At 40.8% G+C, this 24,878-nt stretch overlaps 2 protein-coding genes across 17 annotated transcripts in view; one reads left to right on the top strand and one right to left on the bottom strand.

Annotated features, from left to right (window-relative positions):
- Window positions 1-24,878, top strand: part of TMEM266 (transmembrane protein 266) — a 102,498-nt gene that overhangs the window by 10,896 nt on the left and 66,724 nt on the right. For 4 of the 9 annotated variants that reach the window (XM_084531808.1, XM_084531804.1, XM_084531803.1 and 1 more), the window contains exon 1: window positions 14,727-15,008. The gene's annotated coding sequence lies outside the window, so the exon portion shown is untranslated. Of the gene's footprint in view, window positions 1-4,707; window positions 4,857-14,532; window positions 14,613-14,726; window positions 15,009-16,210; window positions 16,229-24,878 lie in introns of those variants that run through there. The other 5 variants (XM_084531802.1, XM_084531810.1, XM_084531805.1 and 2 more) reach the window with 5 other exon arrangements.
- Window positions 1-24,878, bottom strand: part of NRG4 (neuregulin 4) — a 45,821-nt gene that overhangs the window by 8,923 nt on the left and 12,020 nt on the right. For 2 of the 8 annotated variants that reach the window (XR_014696702.1, XR_014696703.1), the window contains exons 1-4: window positions 10,679-11,401; window positions 9,486-9,551; window positions 5,384-5,477; window positions 104-253 (exon numbers count right to left, since the gene is read on the bottom strand). Coding sequence is in view for 6 of the 8 variants with exons in the window: in XM_084531829.1 (XP_084387955.1) it covers window positions 104-253; window positions 5,384-5,477; window positions 9,486-9,495 (254 nt within the window). In the remaining 2 variants the exon portion in view is untranslated. Of the gene's footprint in view, window positions 1-103; window positions 254-5,383; window positions 5,478-9,485; window positions 9,552-10,678; window positions 11,402-12,523; window positions 12,612-14,176; window positions 14,293-14,524; window positions 14,585-24,878 lie in introns of those variants that run through there. The other 6 variants (XM_084531829.1, XM_084531828.1, XM_084531830.1 and 3 more) reach the window with 6 other exon arrangements.

Here is a 24,878-nt window from a genome sequence, read left to right as displayed (position 1 = left end):
TGGATAATGCATTACATACTTTTATATTCAAATAATTAGTACATGATTACCAGAAGAAATTTCTACTTGATTAAATAGCTTCAACACTCTGAAGCACTTTTACCTGCAAAGGAAGTAGAATGTTCCAATTAAAAGAACTCCTAGCAGAAGTAGTGAAGCCAAGAGAACTGCAAACAGGTCACCTTTTGTTTGAGACTTGATGCTGGGCAGCAGAACTTCTTCACAACGGGCTCCTGTGTAGTTCTCAATACACCTGGAAAACCAAATTTTATACAGATTAGAGCATATCTTGTTTGTGAAATCTAATGGCTGCTTTTGGTCTTAAGTGGTGTAGGAGTGGGGAGAGATTTATATTAGTTTCAGAGCACACTTTCTTACAGAATTTCCACTTGCTTCTTATTTTTGGAATATAGGTAATTGGGCATGTTGGGTATTAAGTTTGTATTCTGACTCGCACTGCTTTTATATGTTAAAATGTTAAACTATATCTTTTGTTATACATTCATTGGATGAGCAATATATTTTGTATTTAAGTTTGCCTTCACAGGCAAACTGAATTAAATCCACCTTTTCAATGTTAACTCTGTCATCCCATTGGTTCTTACCTTGCACGCAGTAGTCATGCTTTTTTCTTTTGGTGTAACTTTTTATTGCTCTTTGCTAATGAGCTGGTACTGTCAGCTGCATAAATGAAATGAGCATTCATTGAGGCAAAGTGCACCTAAGACACTTGACTAGCAAAGGTAGCTTATGAAGTAAAATAACTTATACAGGGAAATGTTACATGATTGGGGAATGACCCTCTCATTCATTGAGAGAACTACCTAAAGGATTTCCCTACTATGTTTATTTTACATATTGAGCTTCTGAAAATTTTTTCCAAAGACAATTCAAAATACATCAGGAGCTGCAGAAGAAGCAAAAATTCCCACTGCTTTACTAAGTATTGCACACAGTGCAGAGAAACACCTTGGATGCTTATACTTCTTTCAGACAGGACTCGTTTGCATATACAGGTAGTCAAGCGAAGCATTCTAGGGAACGATGCTTCTGAAAAGCTGGAATGAGCTAGCTGAAACTGAAGCTAAAATTTTCTTTATTTGTCTTATTTTTTGCACTTATTCCGCAAAATTTTCTTGGAATTTGTTGCATCACAGAAAATGGAAAGCACTTAGTTCAACAACTACATTCTGTATGTATTTTTCTTGTATGTATATTTGCTCCTTTCTATTTGAATTACTGAAGATCTTGCTCCTTCTTGCTATTTCTGGCACTGATGTCGTAATAATCTGTGCCATAAGCAATTTTGGGCTCTAGCTGAGGAAAGTGGGCTGAACTCCTTAACGTGTTTAGTGTTCTCCATTGGCAGTGGCAAGGTATAACTTTAGATGAGGGATTAAAAGTTGAAAGGGGGAGAAACAGTTTAGCTTATTTAAATCTAACAAACATATTACTGTCAGTATACCACCATGCGTGCCTGGTATGGCTCCCAGCACCAGTTTCCTGTAGCTTATGGACTACTCTTTCAGTACTACTGGTCTAAAGTATTGCACAAAGAATTACTACCATTTCTTTTAATTATTTGCTTTTGAAAATAAAATGGAAGATTTGCACAGATCACTGGGAGAGTGATATGGGCCAGGATGGGAACAGGTATCCTTATCGTGTATTAAAGCTGTGCTGCTGATCAAACAGTCTCCATTTAATAAGGACAACGTGAGACTATTCAGAGTTACTACATTTGAGTGCTGGGAGGAGGAAAGATAGGCAGGCTGCCCTGATTGCTTGAGATAATATTCCAGATACTTACTGTAAGTGTAGTGGCACTTCAGTAGCCTATTCCTGTACTGTAGAATGCTTTAAGAATAGAAATGTAGTTTGAGTGGGGCATTGTTCTCTAGCAAGTGAGAGAAACGCTTTGTAGAGCTGAATAGAATAACAGGAATAGAAAATGGAATGTAATATTCATACAAGTATTTTTGAATACCAATGACATCTGGAGAATAATGCAAGGCTAAAATGATACAGGAATAAAAAAATAAATAGGCTTTGGCATCAAATGAAGGATTGTAGAAAAGTTCTAGAGAATGAGTATAAAATGAAGCAGGAGGAAGAAAAGATGGTCCTTCTAGCTAAAGAGAGCTGCATAGGTAGGATTAGGGTTAAAATGTCACGGTTAGAGAACTGTTGTGATAAGGTAGACTGACCTGTCATGAACAGTCCATGGAAGCCACATTTAACATACATTAAAAAAATTGGAAATGCAATGCCAGTGCAGCTAAAAGGTTGTTGAGATTTTAGCCACATTGTATGAAATAGAAAGCAGAACCAGATGTTTAAGGCAGTACTATGCCCAAAATAAGCAAAGGAACACGACAGCATTGCATCAGTTTCTATAGGAGGTCTTAAAATACCCTCATGGTTTGTAAAGTGCCGAGCATACATCTTAAAGCATGTTCTGTGTTCTACTCTGGAAAATGTTGATTATAAAGAGGGAGGGAGAGAACAAAAAACAAACAAACAAAAAGCAGCACACAACCTGTATCTTGTCTGAAATAAAAAAGATGACTCTCAGCCATCTTTCAAGTAAGCACATGGAAATATCAGAACTTCACCTCAGGCAATGAAATCTTAATTCTGCACTGTGTTAATTAATGATTCTGGGACAGCTGCATATCAGGTGCTGAGGCAAACATCTTTCAGCCCCGTGTTTGATGATACACCTGAGGCGGCTGCTTTTACAGCCTTCTCTCTTTTGCTGCCTGTTTGTTTCTGTAGTACAATTGAGCATTCCCAGGTTTGAAGCTTATCTTGTATATGGTGACAGGTGTGCCTTTTGCTGCTAAGGTCATTAACTCAGTGCTAGAAAAGGAACAAATGAAGATGGCAGCTGAGCAACTTCATGTTTTAACATACATCAGCTGTATTTAAAAGCTGCTTTGTTGCACTGGTGGGGGAGGGTCAACTAATGTTCAATTTTATTAAATATCTTCTATGTATATATATCAATTTCTTAATAGTGTAAATAAATGAAATGTCCAAAAGTAAACAGTGGCTCTTAATTTGAGCATGCTACAAAATACATGTTTCTAAAGAATGATGCAATTTTCCCACTTATGTTGTGGAATTACTTCCGATGACATTGCATCAGGTAATGTGGACTATGTTGAGCACAACACATTTGTCTAAATAAATAGCATGTCAAGGCAAATGTGTTTTAAGATACTTTTACATTTTGCTAGTACATTCTTATTGCATTTCCCCCTTCTAATCAGGGGGCATTTCCCCTTTCTAATCAGTGCTTCACAGTGTTGCAGCCTTTGGTTCTAAATTTCTGATTCAGTTGTTGTGTTGGTGGGAAGTAATCATTTGAGAGCACTTGGAAGCTTTAGGTTTTCTGCAAGAAATCTGTATCATAGAAACTTTGAACAACTGTGATGATGCCAGTCTTGAAGATCCAGAATGCCAAATATTTTTCTGCATTCTGCTGAATAGCAATGCATTTTTTTCTGTTGTTTCTATTCACATCACTGCTGATTACTAAGATATCTGTGTGTAAACAAAACCTTTCTCATCTATAATTAGCCTCCTCTGACTGATTAAGGAACATGCTTAGAATGAGGACATACTTAAATAGAAGCGTTCTATTTAAACCCATATAACTTCATAATCAACCATTAGATACAGAGGAAAAATACTTGATAATTTAAATGCTATAGGATTGCCTGAGTATAACAGAAATGCTCTTATAATGGTACTTTTTGTGCTTCAGCAGATTATAAAATCTTCTAGTACCTGATTTACAAATTCCTTCATTTGGAGCTCTTTTAAAGTAAAGTTGTCTATGCTGACCGACTTGTGCTCCTGAAGATTGAGTTTTTCTGAATACATGTTACTTCATCAGATAGACCTTTTTTGTTATGTAGTCCAGCAACAGTTGAGAGTGGATGCTTTGAAATCTTATCACCGATGCTGCTTAGTCTACTTTTTTTCATTTTATTATTTTAATGTCAATAATAAGGGATTCCTTCTTGAGAAAAAAAAAAAAAACACATGTATATATCAACATGCATGAAATGCATTACTTTGTGTGCACATAGTATTTATTTTACATCACAGAAGTCTGAGGTTTATCAGCTAGAATAAATCATTACAATGCAGCACGCTTGTGCTTTATCGTTATTTCCGGATCTGATTTATTATATGACAGTGATATTCTGTATATATTTTTAAATGAACATTTACCACAAAATTATTTTCTCACCTACTAGATGAGTTTACGTACCTGAGTTTGTTTTTTTTTTGTTTAGATTGAATTGTCCCATATAAAACAAAAGAAAGTAATATTTGAATTAGACACCTTAGAAAAGACTGTTTCCTTTGTCTGCTTCACCCTATTATTGTTAGTTACAGCTTATGATTGGAGATGGAGTGGATGCTGCCATAGGGAGGAAAATAGGTAGTATCCTGAAGTATATACAGTAGGTGTCTGAATGTCTATTATTATGTTATGTAAATTCATTAAATTAACCATAATTTATCTTGATAAACAATAGCTAAGAATTAGTAAATACAGAACCATGACAAACTAAAATTAAATTTAGCATTGTCTTATGTCTTTGTTTAAAAAAAAAAAAAGAGAGAGAGGGCTGTATTTACACAGGAAACAAATATACATGCAAAAGCAGGAAATGTTTCTTTTTCCAGTGTGCAACCTGGGCTCCAAAGGGAAAAATGGACCTTTAAACTAATGGCCCAAGAAGCATCTATATGCGCTGTCTAGATGTTTCTTTAGCAAGTGGTCTGTCACTGTAAATACTGCCCTTCAAGTGTTGCAGTGAGATTCAGAGAACACAGTAAGTCTTGAGTTACGTGTTGTGTTGTTTTTTTCTCCCTTAAAAGATTATATTCCTTTTTGCATGCCTCCTCCTTTTGTTCAGGTCAGGCCATTTTTATGTTATCAGAATTTTTGCAATATAATTCATCTGGAAGAAAAGCTGGCAAGGTACTTTGCCATTCTGAATGCCTTTCCTACAGCTTATTCTCCATTAGGCAAAGGGTGTTTTGTTCCTTTCTATATTGTAATGAGGGGAGGAAACATGGCCCTAAATATAGATATCATTCTGAATGCATACATAACTGAGTACTGTTGCAATCATCAAACAAATATATCCCAAGTACATGACTGTTTTTCTTCACTGTCATTTCTGTGTGGGCTAGGTAAGTAATCTGAGCATGAATTACTGAATTTGGGATAGCCAAGGTAACAGGTATTTTCTTTCATGTAATGGTTTAACAATACGTTCTTAAAGGAGCAAAATGGAGAAAGTTTTGAGATAGCTACTGTCCAATATTTAAAAACACAAGTTTTGGCATCACTAACCTGCAGAATGGACTGGATACAGTAGGAATCATATAACAAATTCCTCCATTTAGACAAAAAGATCCATAACTGGTGCCACAGAGTTCTTCATGATCTTCAAAATAAGACCAAAATAAACACAGTGAAAAATGGAGATTTCTGGATTTTTATCAATAATTATACTTTTTTTTTTTTTTTTTTTTTTGGGGGGGGGGAGTGAGGAGGACAGCTTCATTTTAATAAAAACAAACTAGAACAACAACAAAAAAAACATGCTATCACTACACTAGGAACAAATATGGAATTAGTCTTGCCTTCCAGGCTAGCAGTGTATGTCATTATCCATCTTGAAAAATTGTTTTATGTAATTACATGCAAAAAGATCACAAAATTGTTTTATGTAATTACATGCAAAAAGATCACAAAAAGATCACAAAAAAAAGGTCACTGTATCAGATAGAGAACACTAAGATTATGAATAAATTTTAAAAGTTTATCTTGTAGGAACAGGAACTTTTGTATTTTCCATTACCTCATTTGCCTTTTGTGACCACAAACCATACAAAATAAAGGGATACATATAATACGAAGTCCAGTTTGTCCTGTTACATTGGCATAAACAATTTTGAGCTTAACTAGTTTCTATGAGAGGATCAGAGTCAGTACAGATAATCCCAGAATATTCCCAGCTGTGGCCCAGGGCATTTTAAAGCTTCTTCAGGCTGTATTAAGAACTGAATCATAGCAGTTGGACACTACCAGTTTTTCTCATCATAATAAAGTACCTAGCCTGTGAAGTGTCACATACATAGAAGACTGTTACAATGCAATTTCCACAAATCTCAAAATTTATTTATTTATTTATTTATTTTTTAATGCAGTTCATGCAAGAAGCCTAAGTTATGTTTTAAACATAACTAGGCATTCTAATGAAATGTCCAGGACACTGATGCTGGCACTTATAGAAGCAATTGCCCACTATATGATAAATGGAATAGCTGACTGCAATTACATTCTTGTTGACAGCAGTCTAAATTTGGAAGTTGGACTGCATATATTTAATGTGTCATTAACTCATTTTATATATATGTGTATATATTTATACTTTCAGTCTTATGAAACCACAGTATCTCAATCAAAAGTAAAATAGAACAGTCTTCTGACATCACAAGCCTGAGAATCATGTGTTACCTCACACTTCAGGTGTTGTTTTTGCTGTTATTTCTCCCAGAAGTTCTGAAAATCAGAATTCTGCTGTGTCACTACTTATGCATGGAAGACATGCTCTATACAAAATACAGCGTTGTTGACAAGGAGTTGAGATTTTAATTTTCTTATTTGTTTCTCAGAAAACAAATAGTTTTGATTCCTCTTTACTCTTGCAGGAAAAAGGAGAAAGTGTGGTCATAAGACATTCTTCCTTAAAGGCAGCTTCCATGGCTTTGTGCGTAGAATAAATCTGACCTTTCAGAGTAGTAGAAAAGCTTATCTATCCCTTACCCTGTGCAACAAACACATCACGCACCCTGGTAGGTACTGGGCCATCTTTAGTAATCCTACTGTCTGTCTTTTCACACATTCTTCAATTTCTACAATGTCATATTGACACAGGAGTGTGGATGATGTCCATATATCATTTTAAGACCAAGGCAGTTCTATCACAGAGATCAACAGGAATTCAGTTTCATGTTGGTGCTATCAAAGTGTTAACATTCAAATGGTAACCAGACCTTTTAGTGTGTGTGCAGATAAATTAGGAAGCTGGAGGACAGATGTAAGGCTGGAAAGATTGTTGATGTTTGACCTGATTGCCCTGGTTCAAGATGTGGCATAACAGATGTGTGCTTCACCAACATTACTAGGAGTTAAATGGAAAGTTACTTTAACTCTGAGGCTATCTGTGCTTGTCTAGTGGCAAATCATTTACTGCAAGTTCACTGTAAAAGACAATATTATTTTGCATGAGTAACAGTATAACTACAATTAGAATAAAATGGCAACAGAAAAAAAAAAAAAAAAAAGAAAATTTTTGAACAAGAACTACAAATGATTAGATTTTAGCCTTTTTGAATGTAACAGTAGAACTTCTGTGGCAGTGTAACTGCATTGAAGGCCATATCCTTCCTTAAATGAAGAGAGAGGATATTGAATGCAAGAACACTGTATCAGGATATCTATGCAATTATAAGAACTAAGAGAAAAAGCAAAACTCTCAACTTTGACCTGGTCTCAACTCCATTAAGTGTCTGAGGGAGTCAAATGTTGTTGACATTTTACCAGATGGAGGAGCGAGATAGTAGAAGGTAGGCCCCACAGAAAAAGGTCTTCACAGACAGCTCAGGGGAAGCCTTAGAAGTTGTTCTTGAGAGAACTTGTTAACTTTCTTAAAATTCTGTCTTATGGGTCTATGCCTTTTCCTCATTTTTATTCAGAAATGTACCTGTCTTACTTTTTTATACTGGCAGAGCAGTAGAGTATTGAAGCAAACTAGGTGCCTCAGTCATTCAGGTCTCCGAACATTTGGGGAAAAAGATCCTCTTGCTGTTACAGTGTGATCCATGTATTAAGGACCAGCTCTGCAATCCAGCTAGGCATTTCTGTTCTGGAAAAATACCTCAGGCACTCTGTCTTATGAAAAGCGAGGGACAGAGAACAAAAAGTGCCTAGGAGGCCTTCAAAACCTTTTTGATTATAACTACAGACAATTTCCCTACAGGCTGTTTCTTTCTAGTGCTAGACATTATTTCCAATGCTAAGGGAAAAATGGTAACCTTAATTTTACCAGAAATGTGATATTTGAAGAAGCGTCTACATCCATGTGGGCCAGGTGCTCCATTTTCCAACCAACTGTGCTTTTTATTAATCCTAGCTTTTGTGTTAATATTTTGCTACTACTTAATGAAAGTACCTGAGTAATGCAGTATTAAGTAGAGCACACAATTATGAAAAAGAATAAAAGAAAATTCAGGATGCTACTAGTAGTGGGTTTTGATACAAAAAAGGCATTATTATATTCCATGCCCACTTTACTGAAATACAGTAGTTTGGATCAAATTTGATAGCTACAGCTCTGGACAGGAGTGTATGAAAGGAACAGTTTATCCCCTTGAATTTAAAATCGGTGATGGAGAAGAATATAACGGAAAATCAGAAAGGTTTCAATACAAGGAAAAATCCAATTACATTAACACTGGGGAATGTGTTACAATTTTTCATGACATAAGTTAATATATTAAGCTAAAAATGCCGATTATATGTTTTGAAAGTTAAATGCATACTACATTCAGACTAGTATAATCAAAATAGAGAAGTTTAACAATTCACATGATGACGGGCAATTAAAAAATATGAAAGCTTTACCTTTGCAATTAATGATTGCAGAAATGCTATCAACATATGTTCTACACGATATGTCTGTATTTTGATATATCTTTCTATGTGAGAGATTAAAAAGAGAAGTAGGAGACAAGTTACTTTTTTTTAAATAAAAAAAGTCATCTTTTACTGGTGGGGGGGGTGGAAAAGAATGAAAAAATAGTGCTCTTTTTAAAACTAGTCTGATTACTTAAAACTGGCAGAGGTAAAAGCAGCTTCTAAATACATTGATGCACAATTATTTTTTTCAAGGACGTGCATGAAAACCTGCCCCTAAACTATCTTGCCTGTTCCCATTCAAACTTTTTTTAACCTGGCCATCCTGTCTATCAAAAAGAAAAACAAATAAAGGCTCAGCACCACCTTAACCCTCAAAGAACTAAACTACCCTTGATAATCCACATTGCCTCAGCTGTCATGCCTAGTCCAAAGGATAAAATACTACAGACTGCCCAAACCTGAAGTCTGCTAAAACACAAGGGAAGGGGGAGTGGTGGGAAATGCTGACAAATCAGTTTTGGACTGTGTGATAATCAATTAAAACCTGTGAAATGTTAGGCGTTATCAAAGCAAACATCTTAGAGAGTTTGTTCCACTGCCTAGTGAACTAGTTTGCTGCCTAGTAAGTGAAGGGAGTCCCACAGAGCAGTTGTTACGATCCCAATGGCAGCTGTTGAAATCAATGCAACTTCAATGAATACTAATTATACATGTATACATATCCAAGTAAATACCTGGAAGACGTTACCTGTTCGCATATTATTGCAACAACAATTTTTAATCTTGATCAGAGGCTATTCTTCCAAAACAGCACCTAAAAACAAACACATAAACATAGCATGTCATTATTAATCCTAGTGACCTTTTCCCCTGAAGGAACAGCTATTGGAATGCATCTTACAGTGTTGCTGCTAAGATATTTCTTGTACTTTGACAGCAATATTATGTGTACATTCCATTAATTCAGAGTTAATGGCAAACATTCAAGTATACCGTCAAGTTCAGTTAACTTCTAAGGGCAGAGCTACAGAGTGAAAATAAATTCATACTAAAGCATGCCTAAACACCGAGAAGTTCAAAACCAACAACATTATGCCATGGTTATTCAGAATTGTATTCCTGATGCTTTTAAAACACCTAAATTATTGTTTCTGGCTAGCTAATTAAATTATGGTTTGTACCTTGACAGTCAGTGCATATAATTGACTCACTCCTCAGACTTATTATTATTCAGTCAGATAAGATCTTAGTGGTAGAGTTCTTGCATTTCACAAATAAGAACAATTTATTTCTTGGAGAGAGCACGTGTGTTTCACTTGAGTGCTTCTTGCATCTGAATGTCAGGTGAAATTAGTAATCTAGGCTGTGAATTCAGCAGAAGTCAGCAAATCTAAATTTGGACTATTATTTTTAAAATATGGAATAGGAACTGTCTAGACAGAAGCCAGCTTTCAGTTTACATTGCTAAAAAGCAATGTAAAGAAATTGTTATTCTGTCAACATGACAACTCTACAACCATCTACCATTATTACATTCTCTTTTCTTGTAAGCTGAACTCAAGGCTTAACGTAGCAAATAAGTTACTAAACGTGCCTAACATGGAAGGTTTTATTTTTCAGTGTTCTTATTTTTTTTGGTCTTAATTATACTTTAAAGTGTAAATAAAACAAATAGGCAAACTATCCTGTATTGGAAGAAATGCAAAGAATCACAGACAGTAAAAGAATCCTTATTTCTCTTTCACCTTTAAAGTAGATATAGTAGTTCTTCTCCTTGCACCATCTACATGAAAGTTCTTCCTCAGTTAAATGATTTTTGCCCGTTAAATGACCAAATAAAATAAATTGCCCATTTCACCAGAAATAACTACAGCTTTTAGTAGTACAAAGGAAACGTTCCCTAGAGGCCCATTTCAAAAGGTATAACATGTTTGTACTTACTTTATAAGCAGACAGTTCTATTTTTCTTTGGCCCTTAAATGGCTTCTCTAGCTCTTTAAGTGTCCTGTCCATACAAGAAAATCTGAAACGGCAGTTCCCTGTGATACCAGGCTGTAACAGCAACGTCACCACCCAAAGGCTGTCCTCTTGGGCTGTCTTACAGATATGCAACTTTGCTTTCTTTGTGTACACAACCACGATTCAAATAACGTGGCACAAAGGAACCAACCAATGTTATCCACTTCAGAACTAAAATCCTGTTTTCCACAAGAAATAGGTCAGCCTGGAGATGATTATTTTCAGCATCTAAGATCTGGATTCTGTGTGTATTATTAAAAAGGCTTCAAACTTACACAGTTGTGTAGTGCACTGTGGGTGAGGTTACAACAAAGACAAACATGAATACGGAGGCCAAGTATAGAGTAGGGTAACACCCCATTATGCTCACAGAATCGCTTGTGTATTTTATTATGGTTACCAGAGCTGAAATTTACTGCAGAATGCAAAACATTCACACAATGCAGTATATATAAATTGTGTTATAAAAATATGCAGCAGTCAAGAATCTGATTAGAAGCTGCATTTTATTAGAGCTAGCAGTGCTTTATAATTTAACCTCCCTTTTCTCAGAATCTCCCACAAAACTATATAATATCCAATAGCTCTCATAACAGAAAATATAAATAGGATATAACCTACATTTCAGACTGGTTCCTTTATCAGATTTAATCAGGCTGTGGGCCCTTGAACAGCCAAAAAACCTTGATTTTGCTGTTGCCAAAAGGAGATCTCCTATCTCCTTTCCTATCTTACTGCCAGGTATGCATCTCACCATCTCTCTGTTGCTACGGGTATGTGTTAAACCTTTTCATGAGTTGCTTAAGTTCACCGATCCAGCAGAAAATAACTTGGAGGAAGCTGACAGTTTTTTACTGCATCAGTGTGTTGTGTGTTGAATGGATGTGCTATACCTCGTCGGTTGTTTGGACTAGGACTATACTTGTTCAGTGTACTACAAATTTACAAACTGACTGCAGAGAACGAAATAATTTAAAAGAATACTTTTTTAGACTGTTGCTCGCGTATTCATAAAAATTGGGGGTGGTGAAGAAGGGAGTGAAAATATCCCCTGAACAGTCCAGGGGTATGTATGTGTGTATCTATAACTCTACTTTGTGCTTAAGTTTTGATAACAAGTAGTACAATTTCAGATTTGTCTACTTGTTTATGTTTAAGACTTAAAAGTAAATCATTAGGTAACCATGCATTTATTTATATAAGCAACTATTTTTCTCTGAGATGTTTGTTTCACTCTTACCAGAAGTTTAGGTATGTATCAGTCTGAAACAGAATAATTCGGGCTGTCTACCTCATTAGAAAAATAAACTGATGTATGGTGACATAAGGCAAAGAAAACAAATTGTTACAGCAGAAGTTGTTGCTAAACCTGATTCTAACTTGTTTACACCTGTGCAGTGAATGCAGTGAACCAGTACTTGCAAGACAAAGGATTGTTTGTTCATCCACTCAACACTTTCCAAACTCAAAGTCTTCTTTTAAGACACAGCTGTAGCTTTACTCTCAGAGAAACTCGGAATGCAATTCTGTGCATGTTCAAACATTTACATTGCATGCACCTTGGGAGATCTTTGGAAGATTACTTTGTATATCAGGTTAGAGCATTTTAACCTGAAATTTAGTCTATTTTGCTTTGTGGCAGTTTACTTTGCTGAAAATAGTTCAGGTCAGCTCTACCCTTTTTCCTACACATTTTTCATCTAAACCAATATTAATATTGGTTACATTGTTTGAAAGGTTACACTATATACATTAAAGTTAGGTCACCTTGTATACTGAGATATATATACGGATACCGTTTCAACTTCTTCAATTACTTGAAAGTCCTGTCCATCTTCATCTTCACGATCTGATTCTGTTAACAAGGGCTTCAGTTTAGGAAAGGATTTAAATCATGTTTAGAGTTAAAAATATCCTAGTCCCCTGTAAATCACCAAATTAAAGTATATTCAAGTACTTTGCTGAACTGGGCCTGTGAGGTAGGAACTCTGTGTGTGTCCCCTGTTGAATGCTGAGAAAGCTATAGAAACACTGGGTTACTATTCTGTAGCTGAGAAGCCACAGATTAAAGTGAGCCATGTGGGAAATCGCATGCACATTTGTGCTTCTTGGGCACTGGAGCACTAGGGGAAATAATACATTTGTTCTTTTGTGGGAACCACTACTGGGTTTCTGGGAAGACTGAGGGCTCAAACCCCAAACTGCAGCATGTTCAGCTCTCTAGCAAAAATATGCACTAATGTACAGCCATACTGGAGGCTGGGAAAAGCCTTGGCAACTAATCAGATTTGTCTTTACATAAACCCATGTACTTTACTCCCCATACACTTAAAACAGTGAATTGTTATTACCAAGCACACTTGTGTGTGCTTTTAATGGCTAACTATTCGAAGCATTCACCAGATGCAGTATCCCCAAAAGATGATAACTGGAAGTTATTTTAATGAGCAGATAAAAAGAACACACTGAAAAAGGATCTGGGGTTTGTTTTATGGTTCTTTGCTATCCAAACATACTCAAAATTAATTTCTATAAAAGCTCTCCCCCAAAATAAAGATCATTTCAGTCACATGACTATTTCAAACATACCCTGTTTGCTCATTTAGATTAAGTTGTACCTTACGGCTCTCTTCAAGAATGGGATTTTACCGCATTATGTATTTATTTTTAAAACAAAAGAAGTAAAATCTCATTCTGCCTCAGTACTGAGCTCAAATATTTGTGTACTGAAAAAGTTTTAGGAATTGCACTATCTGCTAGCAGGCTAATTAAACCTAAATGTCATTCTCAGACGTGTCCTTGATACCTCCCAAGCAGTCAGTAGCCTTCGCCTCTTGCTTCCTCTAAGAGCTATCTCCAAGTCTTGTTAAAAGGAGTTCATTTTCTTATTTAGGGGGTAGCTGCGAGCACCCTTACCACATGGAGCTCATAACTGGTTTTAGTACAGCAAATGACCAGGTGTCAGAAAAAAATAGAAATCCACCAAATGCCTGAAAGGAATGAAGAGCTCAATCAAAAAGAATGCCTAAACTTGAGAACGTGCGTGACAAAACCACCGCTGGGCTTGCACACCAGCAGCCACCGCAGCCCCGCTCCCTCCTGCTGTGCGCTCGCCGCTTCCTCGCCCAGCGCTGCTGCCGCCGAGTTTGTCGCCGGGCTCCCCGGGAAGCCCCGCCGGGATGCCCCGCGCCTTGCGGCCACGGCTCCGCGGTGCCCCGGGGCTCCGCTCGAGGCGAGCCGCAGGCTGCAGCCGGCTCCGAGCCCCGCGGCACCAGCCGGCTGCCGGGCAGTCACCGGCGGGGACGGCGCTGCGGCAGCAAAGGGCGAGCGAGGCAGGCGCTGTGCCCGCCCCGGGGGGTCCGCTACCGAGCGGCTCCTTCAGCCCAGCGCCCTCCGCTCAGCGCTCGGGGCGCCGCTTACCCCGCAGCTCTGCGCTCTGTGCTCTCAGCCTGCCGCCGGACCCGGCCCGACCCCGCGCCGGGACCCCCCCCGCCGGGCCCCACCTGCCCCTGGGGGCGGGGCCTCCCTCAGGGCCCGGAGCCGCCCCTCCCCTCCCCTCCCCTCCCCTCCCGTAGTACTACAGCGCCCGCCGCCGCCATTGGGCTGGCCGCGAGCACGTGACGCGTGGCGAGCACGCGCACCCCCCCCCGCCGAAAGTCCCCGCTGTTTCCAAGGCGACGCGCGGGGAAGGCCGGGCGCGCGCGCGAGCATTGCCCCCCCCCCCCCCCCCTTTTTCCCGCCTTCGGCCCCCCCCCCCCGGCCCCTCACCTCGCCTCACGGCCGCTGGCCCCGCGCGGGGAGCTGAGGCAGCGCTGAGGCGGCGGGCGGGCAGCAGGCAGCGGGCACCCGGCGCCAGGTATGTGCCGAGCCCGGCGCTGCGGGACGGGACGGGGCGGGACAGGACGGGGCGGGGAGCCCCAGCCTCCGCCGCGGGGAAAGTTCGGAGGCGGCCGGCGGCGGCGGGGACGGGGCCGGGGGCTCCGGGGCCGGGGCCGGGGCCGGGACCCGCCGTGCTCGGCCGCGGCCGGCTGGGGCCCCTCGGGCCCGCTGCGGGGCTCGGGTCCCGCCCGGGAGGTGCCGCCGCTGCCCGGCTGCTCGCTCGCTGCCAGACCCCGAGGCCCCGGCGCTCGGGGGGGAGCCTCCTGCCCCCCGTAGCGCCTCGGTGCCGCCGCAGCCGGGGCCGGCCTCTGCTGAGGTGGAAGCCGCTCGGGCCGAGGGGACCGGCCGCGTGCCTGCTGCCAGCGGGACAGAGGTACCGGGCCCGCTGCGGGCTGTGGGAGCGCGGGGCTGTGACCGCGAGCGCTGCCGTGCTGCGGCTGACCTGAGGGGAACAGCGCGCGTGTCCCCCGAGTCCGGGGAAGGAGCCCGGCAAACGTCTCCGGCGGGAGCTCCTGGTTCTCACACGCGTGTCTGCGAGCAGACCGATCTGCGGGCTGTGTGCTGGACCGGGCGTGCAGCTGGCACCGCTGTGATAGCTGCAAGGGGTTGTGTGCGTACTAAGGGAGCAAAGGAGTAATGGGGTAGGCTGCCTACAGCTGTCTGCTCGTGAGGCAACCGGCAGACAAGGGAGGTTTGCCTAAGCGCAGGGCACCTGTCACCTCGTAGGCACAAGAGTCAGGAATCCCCATTTTGTCGTAGGACTGACAGGATTCCCTCTTTTTTTTTTCTTTTTGTCATTTACTACTGAAATCTGCACAAACCAAGAAAGGTAAGCGATTTGCCTGTTTTCAACGTGTTGTGAAACATTGCTACCTGAGCATGGCTCAAGTGGCCAAATGCTTGTGGATAGTGGTTTTCTGGTAGTTCCTGTGTGGGTGCTGCAAGTTCACTCAGGGTGATGGTAAAAGGGTTATTAATAGTGTGACTGCATTATGGACATATTGTAAATTGGACTGTATGGTAGTAGCATATAAGTGCTCGCAACAAGATTTAGTGATTAACATCTTGCGGTAATTATCTTGTAGGGAAAAAACTGTTACTTGATCCTGTGAACAAGGTCTGTATTGTGAGGCAGAAAAGGGAAGGAATGCTTCTCAGTTACTGAAGATGCTGAATAAGAAGCAAATGTGTACTGCCTCAAACGTGTTATGTTTCCTAAGCACTCCGAGGAGAATGCTTACAGTCAGTGAAGTGACAGTGTGAGTAAAGAGCCCGTATTCTGAAGCAGCACATATGCTTGAATGTTTGGGAAGAAAGTGGAGTTTTTGTAGCTCTGTTCTGATGCTACTCATTGAATTGCTAAATTAACTTTCCTCTGTTTAGCACAAAGTGTTGTGTTTTTTTCTACCTGAAGGTTGAGAAGAGGTCCAAGTTTTTAAAAAAGTTAAATGTTGCTTGCATGTCATAAGTACGCTAAACACAATATCAGGCAAAGAGAACAACACGTAGGAAGAGTTTGTACCATCTATTCTGGCTTGTGTACTGGAGCAGTGAAGGAGATGAAGATCTCAGCTCCAACGGATTTATGAAAAGGTCAGCAAGAAAATTAAGACATGAGCAGTGTATGCTTGCAGTGCCAGTGCTAGCGAAAGCCTGCTACTCAGCTGAAGTATTTTCAGACTGTGACTGACTGTAAATGCAGAACACAGTGCTCAGCATAGCTGTTTTTCTTGTCACTGTGTCTGTTCTTGAAGGTTAGTAAGGTATATACCTGTGACGGTAGTTCTGAAGGTGCCCTGTAGCAGATGTGTGCAGCTCTTTTTGCTCGCCCTGGGTGCTGTGGTGCTATTTCTCCAACTTGGGTTCAGCTGAGACTCGCTGAAAGCTAGCTAGCTGGCAGCTTGCTGACGGTTCCATCTCTGATGGGCTATACACTGCAGTTTCTGACTCTGCAGTAGTATTGCATCACAGGTTGCTACTTCTGTCCCTCTAAGCTAAAAGTAAAATTTCAAGCGTGATCAAGAACGTGGTTTCACTGTAGTGTGATTTCCGCCCTGTTAGGAGGAGAAATTGCATTGCCCTATAAGACCCTGATAAGACACAAATTTACCTACAATTTATCATCAGCGTTCATCTAGATTAGCATGCATTACATACCAATAGAATGGTAATTACCTGAATTGTGTTGCATAGTGTAAAACCATCTGCCTTCTCTCTACAAGAGCATCAAAAGACATGCCATGTCTGCACAGTGCTCAGCCCAGGTGCTCTCTGGACAGTGGGGTTACTTAACAGACAGAATACTTTGTCCATGTGAATGCTGCAGAACCACTCCTACTGGCAGTGAGACGGAGACCTTTCTGCCTCGTGTTATCATCAAAAGTGTCAACAAAATGCTATTTGCAGAATCTTTGTTGCTACTTGGTACGTGAGAAGACGACTGGTTTGATTCTTCCCTTTCCTCTCCTGGCAGGCCCTAGCCTGATACTGTGTGCTGTTGAAACCTGGTGGCACCACTCTTGTTAGGTTTAGCAGTTTGAGGTGCAAATCTGGAATGTGCAGGGTTGGAAAATGGAGAGTTGTTTTTTACTTGCCTTGAAGAAATTCTGAACTCTATCAATACTTGTAGGATTGCCTTTGTAGCGGGGGTGGGCATCATCATCCTTGGTAAAAATTCCAACTTCAAGTGATACCTAATAGACCTTAGTTTGTTGTCACTGTAGGGTGCTAACAACTTGCCCTGTGTGCTCTGTTTGGTTCCGGAGGCTCATGCTGAAGGTGAACTGAAACCTTCTTTTGCACTTTTTGTCTTAGGAGGTACACTGGGAGCTAGGGCTGTGTGAAACGCAACCAAAGGTTTACTTCAGTCTGTTATATTTCAGTCCACCTGTTTACTGGGGGTAGGATTTAGCTCAACAAGAGCTATACATAAGGGTTTAAATCCTTAGTTATAAGGTCACAATGAGCTCTTGGTTAGATACCTGTAATCCTGTTAAAATCACTTTTTTCCTTGAGTGTAATAAAAGGCTGACTCCTGTAAACCCAAGTAGCAAGGGAAGCTTTAATGATTCTTGTCAGTACCTAAGCAATATAAAATACATCTGCTTATTTCCTTTTTATTCAAGACCATAATAACTTCAGCATGAAGAGGTTGTCCCTCTGTCTCACTTTTGTTTCATCTTGTCTAGGGTCTAGTGTTGCTTTAACATCTTCCAATTGGAAGCCTTGTGGCGAGTACTGCATCTTTCCCTGCATTGCGTAAATGCCTCGTGCACCTGTGGTGTTGTATGCTGATTAACACAATGTGTTAAAATGTATGTTCAAATGTTTTGATTGCAAAATCAGAGACCTGTAAGTCAGAAACCGTCTGATTTAGAGATGGAGAGACTTAGCTCTGCCTGTACACTGAATGAGCCAATGATTTGCAGAAACATAGCATGTGATTCTAACGTTTAAAAAGATGACCAACGCAAACAGTGGTTGTCAGATGCTGTACTAAGTATGATGCTTCCTAATAGTCTGGAGTTTAACTTTTGACTTGAATAGCTGTCTTGCAAAGTTAGGTTCTAACATGGAACCTCTTTGTATTGCATAAAATAAAAATAAATTACGTAGAGGTATAACTTCCCTCCTTGACCTTAACAAATCCCAAAGTGAGATTTGAGTCTTCAGCAGTAGCTGCTAGTTCATGCAACTGCCTTATTCGGTGAGGTGGTTGTTCTGTGGGTGAGGAAGGACCTCTGGGGTCTGTGCTCTGTCTAGGGAAACAATGGGTGAAGTCTGACCTGTCTTGTCTTCTCTCCTGCCTCTCGGTGTTCTTGCTTCAGCAAGCCCTAAGTGCTCCATGGCATTTGTCTGCTGCTGTTGTGCCAGCAGTGCAAGCTGCCCAGCCATGGCGTACATGGAGCTTGTGGCCAGTGGATATTTTTTCTTAAGAGAAAAAAAAAAAAAAGGCAAAGAAAAACCATTCAGTTGCATGGATTGCCATGAGACAGAGTATCTCTCCTGTCCCAGACAGCTTCAAAGGCTGCCTGCAAACAAGGCAAGTGGCAGAGCTTCTCAAAAAGTTGCAAGTCTTCGCAGTGGGAAGTGCTACATCTGAGGCTTAAGTGTACCTACCAGCTTTTTCTGCTAAGAGAAAATGAAAATTCATATATAAAAAATAGCAAAGTACAAAGTTCATTGAAGTTGGTGTGACTTTGGCTGTTGATTTTAATGTTTTACCTTAAATACTTGTTCTCAAGTCTATCAAATAATGTCTTATAAAAAAATCCATAATTTGGACAACCAGTTCATTTAGGTGATAGTGCAAATTAAAAAAAAAAAATCTCTTCTTAAAGGGAACTAGAGAGCTCCTGTCAGTAATAATTAATATCAAACAGCCACGATGTAAACAAGAGGTGTATGATGTCTCAGCTAGTGCACAGTCCACAACTTTTCTTTGTATGTAATAGCTACCTGGATTTTATAACCCGTGTCTAGTAAGTTATCACATTCTTATCTGGAATGATAAAGCTAGCTTTGAAAGCCTCTTTTGAAAAGGAAAGTGAGATATGGGTCAAGGTGCATGTTAACTTGCACAAAGGTCTTAAAAATAGAAAACAAACAAAAAAACAACTATCTTTTTCTTGCCTGTATTTATTTTTTTGTCTATTACCAGCTGCCACCTTCAGCAATATTACTGTTTTTTTTTTTGTTTTTTTTTGTTTTTTTTAAGGTGTTATTTTTAGGATTAGTTCAAAAGGGCAGGTACTCCTTGGAGATGTAATTTGGCTGAACTGTCTCCTCCCGCTGAAAGAGCAATGCGACAGTTAGGTAACATTGAGGTTTACCTAAAAGTTTTTGACATGATATCTCTGGGCAAGAAAACCTCAGAGGATGGTGCAGAGGGGGCGCAGCTTCTGAACCTCCCGGCTCTTGGTGGTGTGTTGGAAGAGGTCTCTGCAGCCGTGCCATGCCTGTCTGTGTTCCCTTCTCTTCCCGTTACCCTGGGGCCATGGTGATGAAGGTCCTTGCCCCGTACCTGTACCGTGGTTGTACCGGCCCCCTAAGGATTGCCCTCACTTCCCTGCAGGTCAGATCCCCAGGTACAAGGAATGGAAAAGTTTGCATGCGCTTCTGGGAGGAAAGCGTGTGCACGACTTATTGGGTGTACTGCAGTGGTATTTGTTTCCCCACTCTCCTTCGTTTTTTTTTTTCTGATCATATTTGCTCGCTTCACCTTTCAGCAAAGGAGAGCATATGGCCATGTGCTGTCCATCTGGTTGCCGCTTACTGTGAGGTCATTATGCAGGCAAATTTGGCCCATCTGACATTTCTTACGGAGGTAAAACTGGTAACAGAGTGACAGCTGAAGTGTTTATTCTGAACTGTAAATGGGAATTAAGTAGGGAGTGAACACAAAGGGTGCTCTATGAACACTTTCAGGCTTCTGTCTTTAAAATTACTTGTGCTATGCTTGTATTTAAGGCAAAGACAGGGACTTGGACTGTGGTATGGACTGCTCAAGTAGAGATAAAAGACAAGTCCTGTCCCAGGGGAGTTTATAAGGTAACATTGTGAATGGTGATAGATGTGTAGGAAAACCTTAGTTATGGAGGTAATACTCTACACACACCACTAAATATTCTGCTGACACTTTCCCATCCTAGCACAGGCTTGTAACAGTCTTCTTAAGTGCGTAACAGACACTAAATTCATACTGTAGTATGTATGAAATAAATTGCATTTACTCTTCTGTATGGTTTGCTTCTTCAACTAATAGTGTTTTTTTTTTTTCCTTTTATATACTGGAAACACTGATTATGAAACCAGAAAGCCGGTGGGAGAATCAGAAGCTAGTGATTTACCTGAAGCCATCTTGCTTGCTGCTTAGGTCAGGGATTCTCATCTTTGGTAGTTACCTGCAGGTTCGTTATGTAAGAGAGCTTCAGCACCCCTGCTGTGGGAGTGAAAGTGCTGGGGGGCTGCTAGGAATAGGTTGGGCTTGGGGGGCGGGGGGTGGAGAGTGGCTGGAGTTGAAGTTCACTTCATTCCTTAAGGTTTTTATTTTGTATTAAGCAAAAGCTCAGTCAAGTTTTTAATGTGGCACTGATATCTTTTGTTGTTGTTGTTCTTTTTTTTTTCCTGCAAAGAAGGTTTTGCCCTGTACTTAAATATTCAATGGGAAGCTCACATGAAATTTTCAGAGCAAGCGTGAGTTTGAAACTCACATTTCAAACATAACATCACAGGAAATGTTTTTGAGCAGATGCTCTTTGTATTAATGTATTTTAAAGCAGAAGTTTAACCCTCAGTACCCAGTTGTGTAACTAGGCTGACCGTGGGAATACCGAGTGGTGTTTGGGAGCAGCAAGCAGGTAGCACTGGGAGTCCCGCTGGTGGGGTGCAGCCGTCAGTCAGAGACGGGGCAGTTTGTGTGGTGGTTGGGTTGTTTCAGTGCGGGATGTTGTATGACTTGCGGTGAAGTCTTGTGAAATACATTATTTAAGTACTCAGGAGCTTGCTGAAGGTTAAGTCCCTGATGGATGTAATTGTGGCATGTTCATTTTCGTGGATATTTTCACCAAACTTGGCTCCCTGCTATTGACTTGTAATGTGACAAAGGGGGGAAAAAATCTTTAGTAGTCTGCTTTTTGTGAGCATAAAAAACTGATAAGGCAATTTGTCTACGGTCCTAGAAGCGAGGATCAGGTCATCATAGTGACTTGCAAGACTAGTATTAGATGAGGGGTTTAGATGGTATTTAAAGACACTGGTCTTCTTGCATCTGCTGTTCTAACCCTAGAAACAAAAATAACTTGTGCAGGTATAATGAGACAGCTCCAGCTAAGCAGGAGTCTATTATTTCTCCTTTTGAAGTGCAGCTCTTCGGCTAGTGCCCAAGCTTCAGGTACTGCCAGACAGTAGAGGAGTTTTGATGTGCAAATGAAGGTATTTGAAATGCTGGGAAGGCCTGGAATGCAAGGCAGAGGATTCCCTCTACAGCAGGAGGAATAGAGGCTCAAAGACTTTTACAACCCCTTTTGAGGGTATTGAATATTGAGCTACATACTGTCCAGTTTTAAGTTTATTTCCTTACTTTTACTTTTGATTAAAAACTTTCTTTGGCAACTCACTTAGACTCCTTTGAAGTTTGGGAACTATGGAAAGAAACTTGGTCCTTCTTGCTTTGGAGGCTGGATGTTGCACCCAAACTGAACGTGCTGCTTGTTGCTCCTGAAGAACTTCTAGCTGTGTCAGATAACTTTACTTTTGGGGGGAGGGAAGGTATTGCAGCCACAGTAGCTGATAACCTGTCAATCTGAATACAAAAGTGCTGGGTGCAATGAATAGCAAAGACTAACTGGTTATTTGCTTGCTTGATGCATTGAGAAATGCAGCCAGGTCTCAGAGTGACAAGGTGACTGTCATCAGCTAGTACCCAGTTGGAGTTTGCTGCATTCCATGACGTACACCAGCTCATCTATTGAGAAATGGCCCACGGCCTCATCTAAAAGTACCGAGTAGCACTTTCACAGGCAGCCTTGAGCTGTATTCGCTTACATTGTCAGCTGTGTGGGATGGAAGATTTCTGTCCAGGTACTGTCTAGTGTAAGTGAAATCCTTATCTTGATTACGATGCTACCATAACACAACGCAGGATGCTTTGTTGTAGATTGAAGGTAGGAAAGGGGAAATCCAGTGTTGAGGTCCGTGAATTACATAATGGAGAATCTGGTATTGCAGAAAACATAGGTGGTGACAGTGGTGTCTTCCTTCCCTAAAAGGAAGGACATCTCATCTTGAGGCTGTGTACTGCTTTTGTTTATGCAGTTTAACAAAGCAATGAGTGGGCTGAAATAGGCTGTGTTGGTTTTTTTTTTCTATGAGTTTTACTGAGTATGTAACGCATGCTGCATGAACAGCATTTGGCAGAAGAACGTAATGTGTCTGAAACCTTTAATTACATGCAGGTCAGGAGACATCATATTATCAATAGCATATCAGCATTTAGAACTTTGCCAGTAGTTTGATTATGCCTTGAATAATTGGTTTGCATTAAACAGATAATGGCAATGTTTGCATTCCAAGCCTAGGTTTGAAATATATAAAATATGCATATTTGGTATGTTATCTGGCTGGTGGAAGAACTAAATTGAGTTCTGTGAAAGTTTTTACAACACCAGAGGCTGCATATTTACTACCTTTGTTGCACTTCCACTTTCTGTGTGGTACCTGAAGTTCTGCAAGTGTCTAAGATGTTTTGTGGTTTATCAGATTTAATTTTGTTACGTGTGTTTGCCTGCAGCAACACTCATGGCTGTACAGACTGTTTAATCTTCGGGGTGTTGTTTTTTCTTAATACAGTATGTTTAAAACTGTCTAGAAGCTTACCAAGCTGCCTGGGAGGAGAAAAAGGAGGAAAACAAAAACTTGTTCTCCTTCATTATTTGATTTAAGGCACGCAAGTGGAATTTTCGACAGAAATAGTGAGTCTTTCTCAGTCACTATACCTTGTTTTCCTTCTCTGTGGAAGAACAAGTAGCTCTACCTTACAAATAATTTAGATTTTAATGCTTTGAAAATTATAAAGTAAAATAGGAAACTGACTGCAGTGGCAATAGCTGATAGTTCTTGCAAATGTGTCAGAGCATGATCTAAAGTAAGATCACAGGTTCATTGGGGCGTGTGAGTTCCTGACTGGAGTGAATTGTCAGCTTGGCAAAATCCCCAGGTGCTTCAGTAATCTGCTTTAGAGCACCTGGGGAACAGGTCTTGATGGACAAAACTCTTTCTATGGATTTCATTCTGCTTAAAAGCCAAGCATCTTTTTTTTTTTCCCTAAACTAGAGTTTAAAGAAAAAGCAATGATGTGATAAAACAATTGCCTTAAAGGACAGCAGAAGCATTCAAACCTTCTCAAAGTAGTGGGAGCCCAGCGTGTTCAGCTAACTGGCCACATGTTCTGTATCTGTGACTGTTCAGCCTGCAGAAGATCAGTCTGCCTTGCAGTAGAGAAGCTGTATTTTCCGAGTGAGCTATATACCTCTTTGAGCTGTGATCAGCACTCTCTGCCTTCCCTAAGGAGATGGCAGTGATTGAAGCATTTATCATACATAAAGGGATCTGTCTAGCTGTATGTAGCTGCCAGAACACACATGAAAAATGGGTAGCAAGAGGGCAGTGTCCATGATCTCAGTAAGCCTTCAAGCAACAAAACTGACAGTGAACTAAGGAAATCATTTCCTTGTGTGTGTGTTTTATTTTTATTTTTTTCACCCGAATCCCATACTTAACAGCATAGCCATGAGTGGGGCAGATCTGGCAGCATGTCTGTAAGGAATCTGCTAGCAAAATGCTGTCAGAAATGCTGGTCTAGCGGTCTGCTCATGAAGCCATTGGCCCGAGCAGTGACAAGATGAACCTCTCAGTTGAAACCAGTTCTTGTTCACTCCAGAAACTGAGTACGCAGCTAAAATGCTGTGGCTTGCTTTAAAAGTGGCTAATTGGAAATATTGTGGAAGTGATGGCCAAAAATTTGAGTTAGTGGTGTTTAAATAGCAGCATTAGTAAGAGCAGGGAGTTGTCTGGGTTATTCAGGTTTGAGAAAAGGGCAGAATGTAACGCGTCTTCAGCTACTACCAAGCAGCTCTGTGACTGGAGCAGACATGAAGCCAAGGGCAAAAGTTGTCCTTAGGAGGGGAAAAATGAAGCAGAGTGAAGTGCTAGAGCAAGGGAAGACAATGAACATTTGAACTTGGCTTTAGTTTTTTCTTTGTGCCTTATAACTTGTAGAAAAGATGACAAATTCTCCTGACCTGGCAAAATTGGCTGCTTTCTGGGAAATGCAGTAAAAGAGCGTCAGAGCCTCTCTGGGGATGCTTACGTGTTTGCGCTCTTACGACAAGTGTGCATCTTCACAAGGAAAGGAGAGAGAAAGGACTTGCTGGTAAAGCTCATAGCTGGTGTACCACAGAGTGGTACGTGATCTTTTCCACTTCTCTCCTGTGGGCCGTGAAGCTACACGGTGTGCCACTTCTAATGACTTCCCTTGTACCAGGCTAGGTATGCTCGCACCCCAAAGGTCTGAAGTGTTAGGATTATTGTGGTCCAGCCCAGGAGCGTGGTATACAGCTACAGCGCTGAGTCTGCGTGCTGCACCCGGGTGCTTCCCTACTCTGCCGTGGTGTTTGTCAGTGGCCATTGACAACTCCAGTGGCCAGTTGGGAATTTAATGTCCAAATGAAAGGAGGGAGGAGGA

Source organism: Aythya ferina (genome assembly GCF_964211825.1).
Source record: "Aythya ferina genome assembly, chromosome: 11".
In the NCBI taxonomy this organism is placed as follows: domain Eukaryota; kingdom Metazoa; phylum Chordata; class Aves; order Anseriformes; family Anatidae; genus Aythya; species Aythya ferina.
The sequence above is the reverse complement of the archived record's forward strand: the minus strand, read 5'-3'. Positions and strand labels throughout refer to the sequence as shown.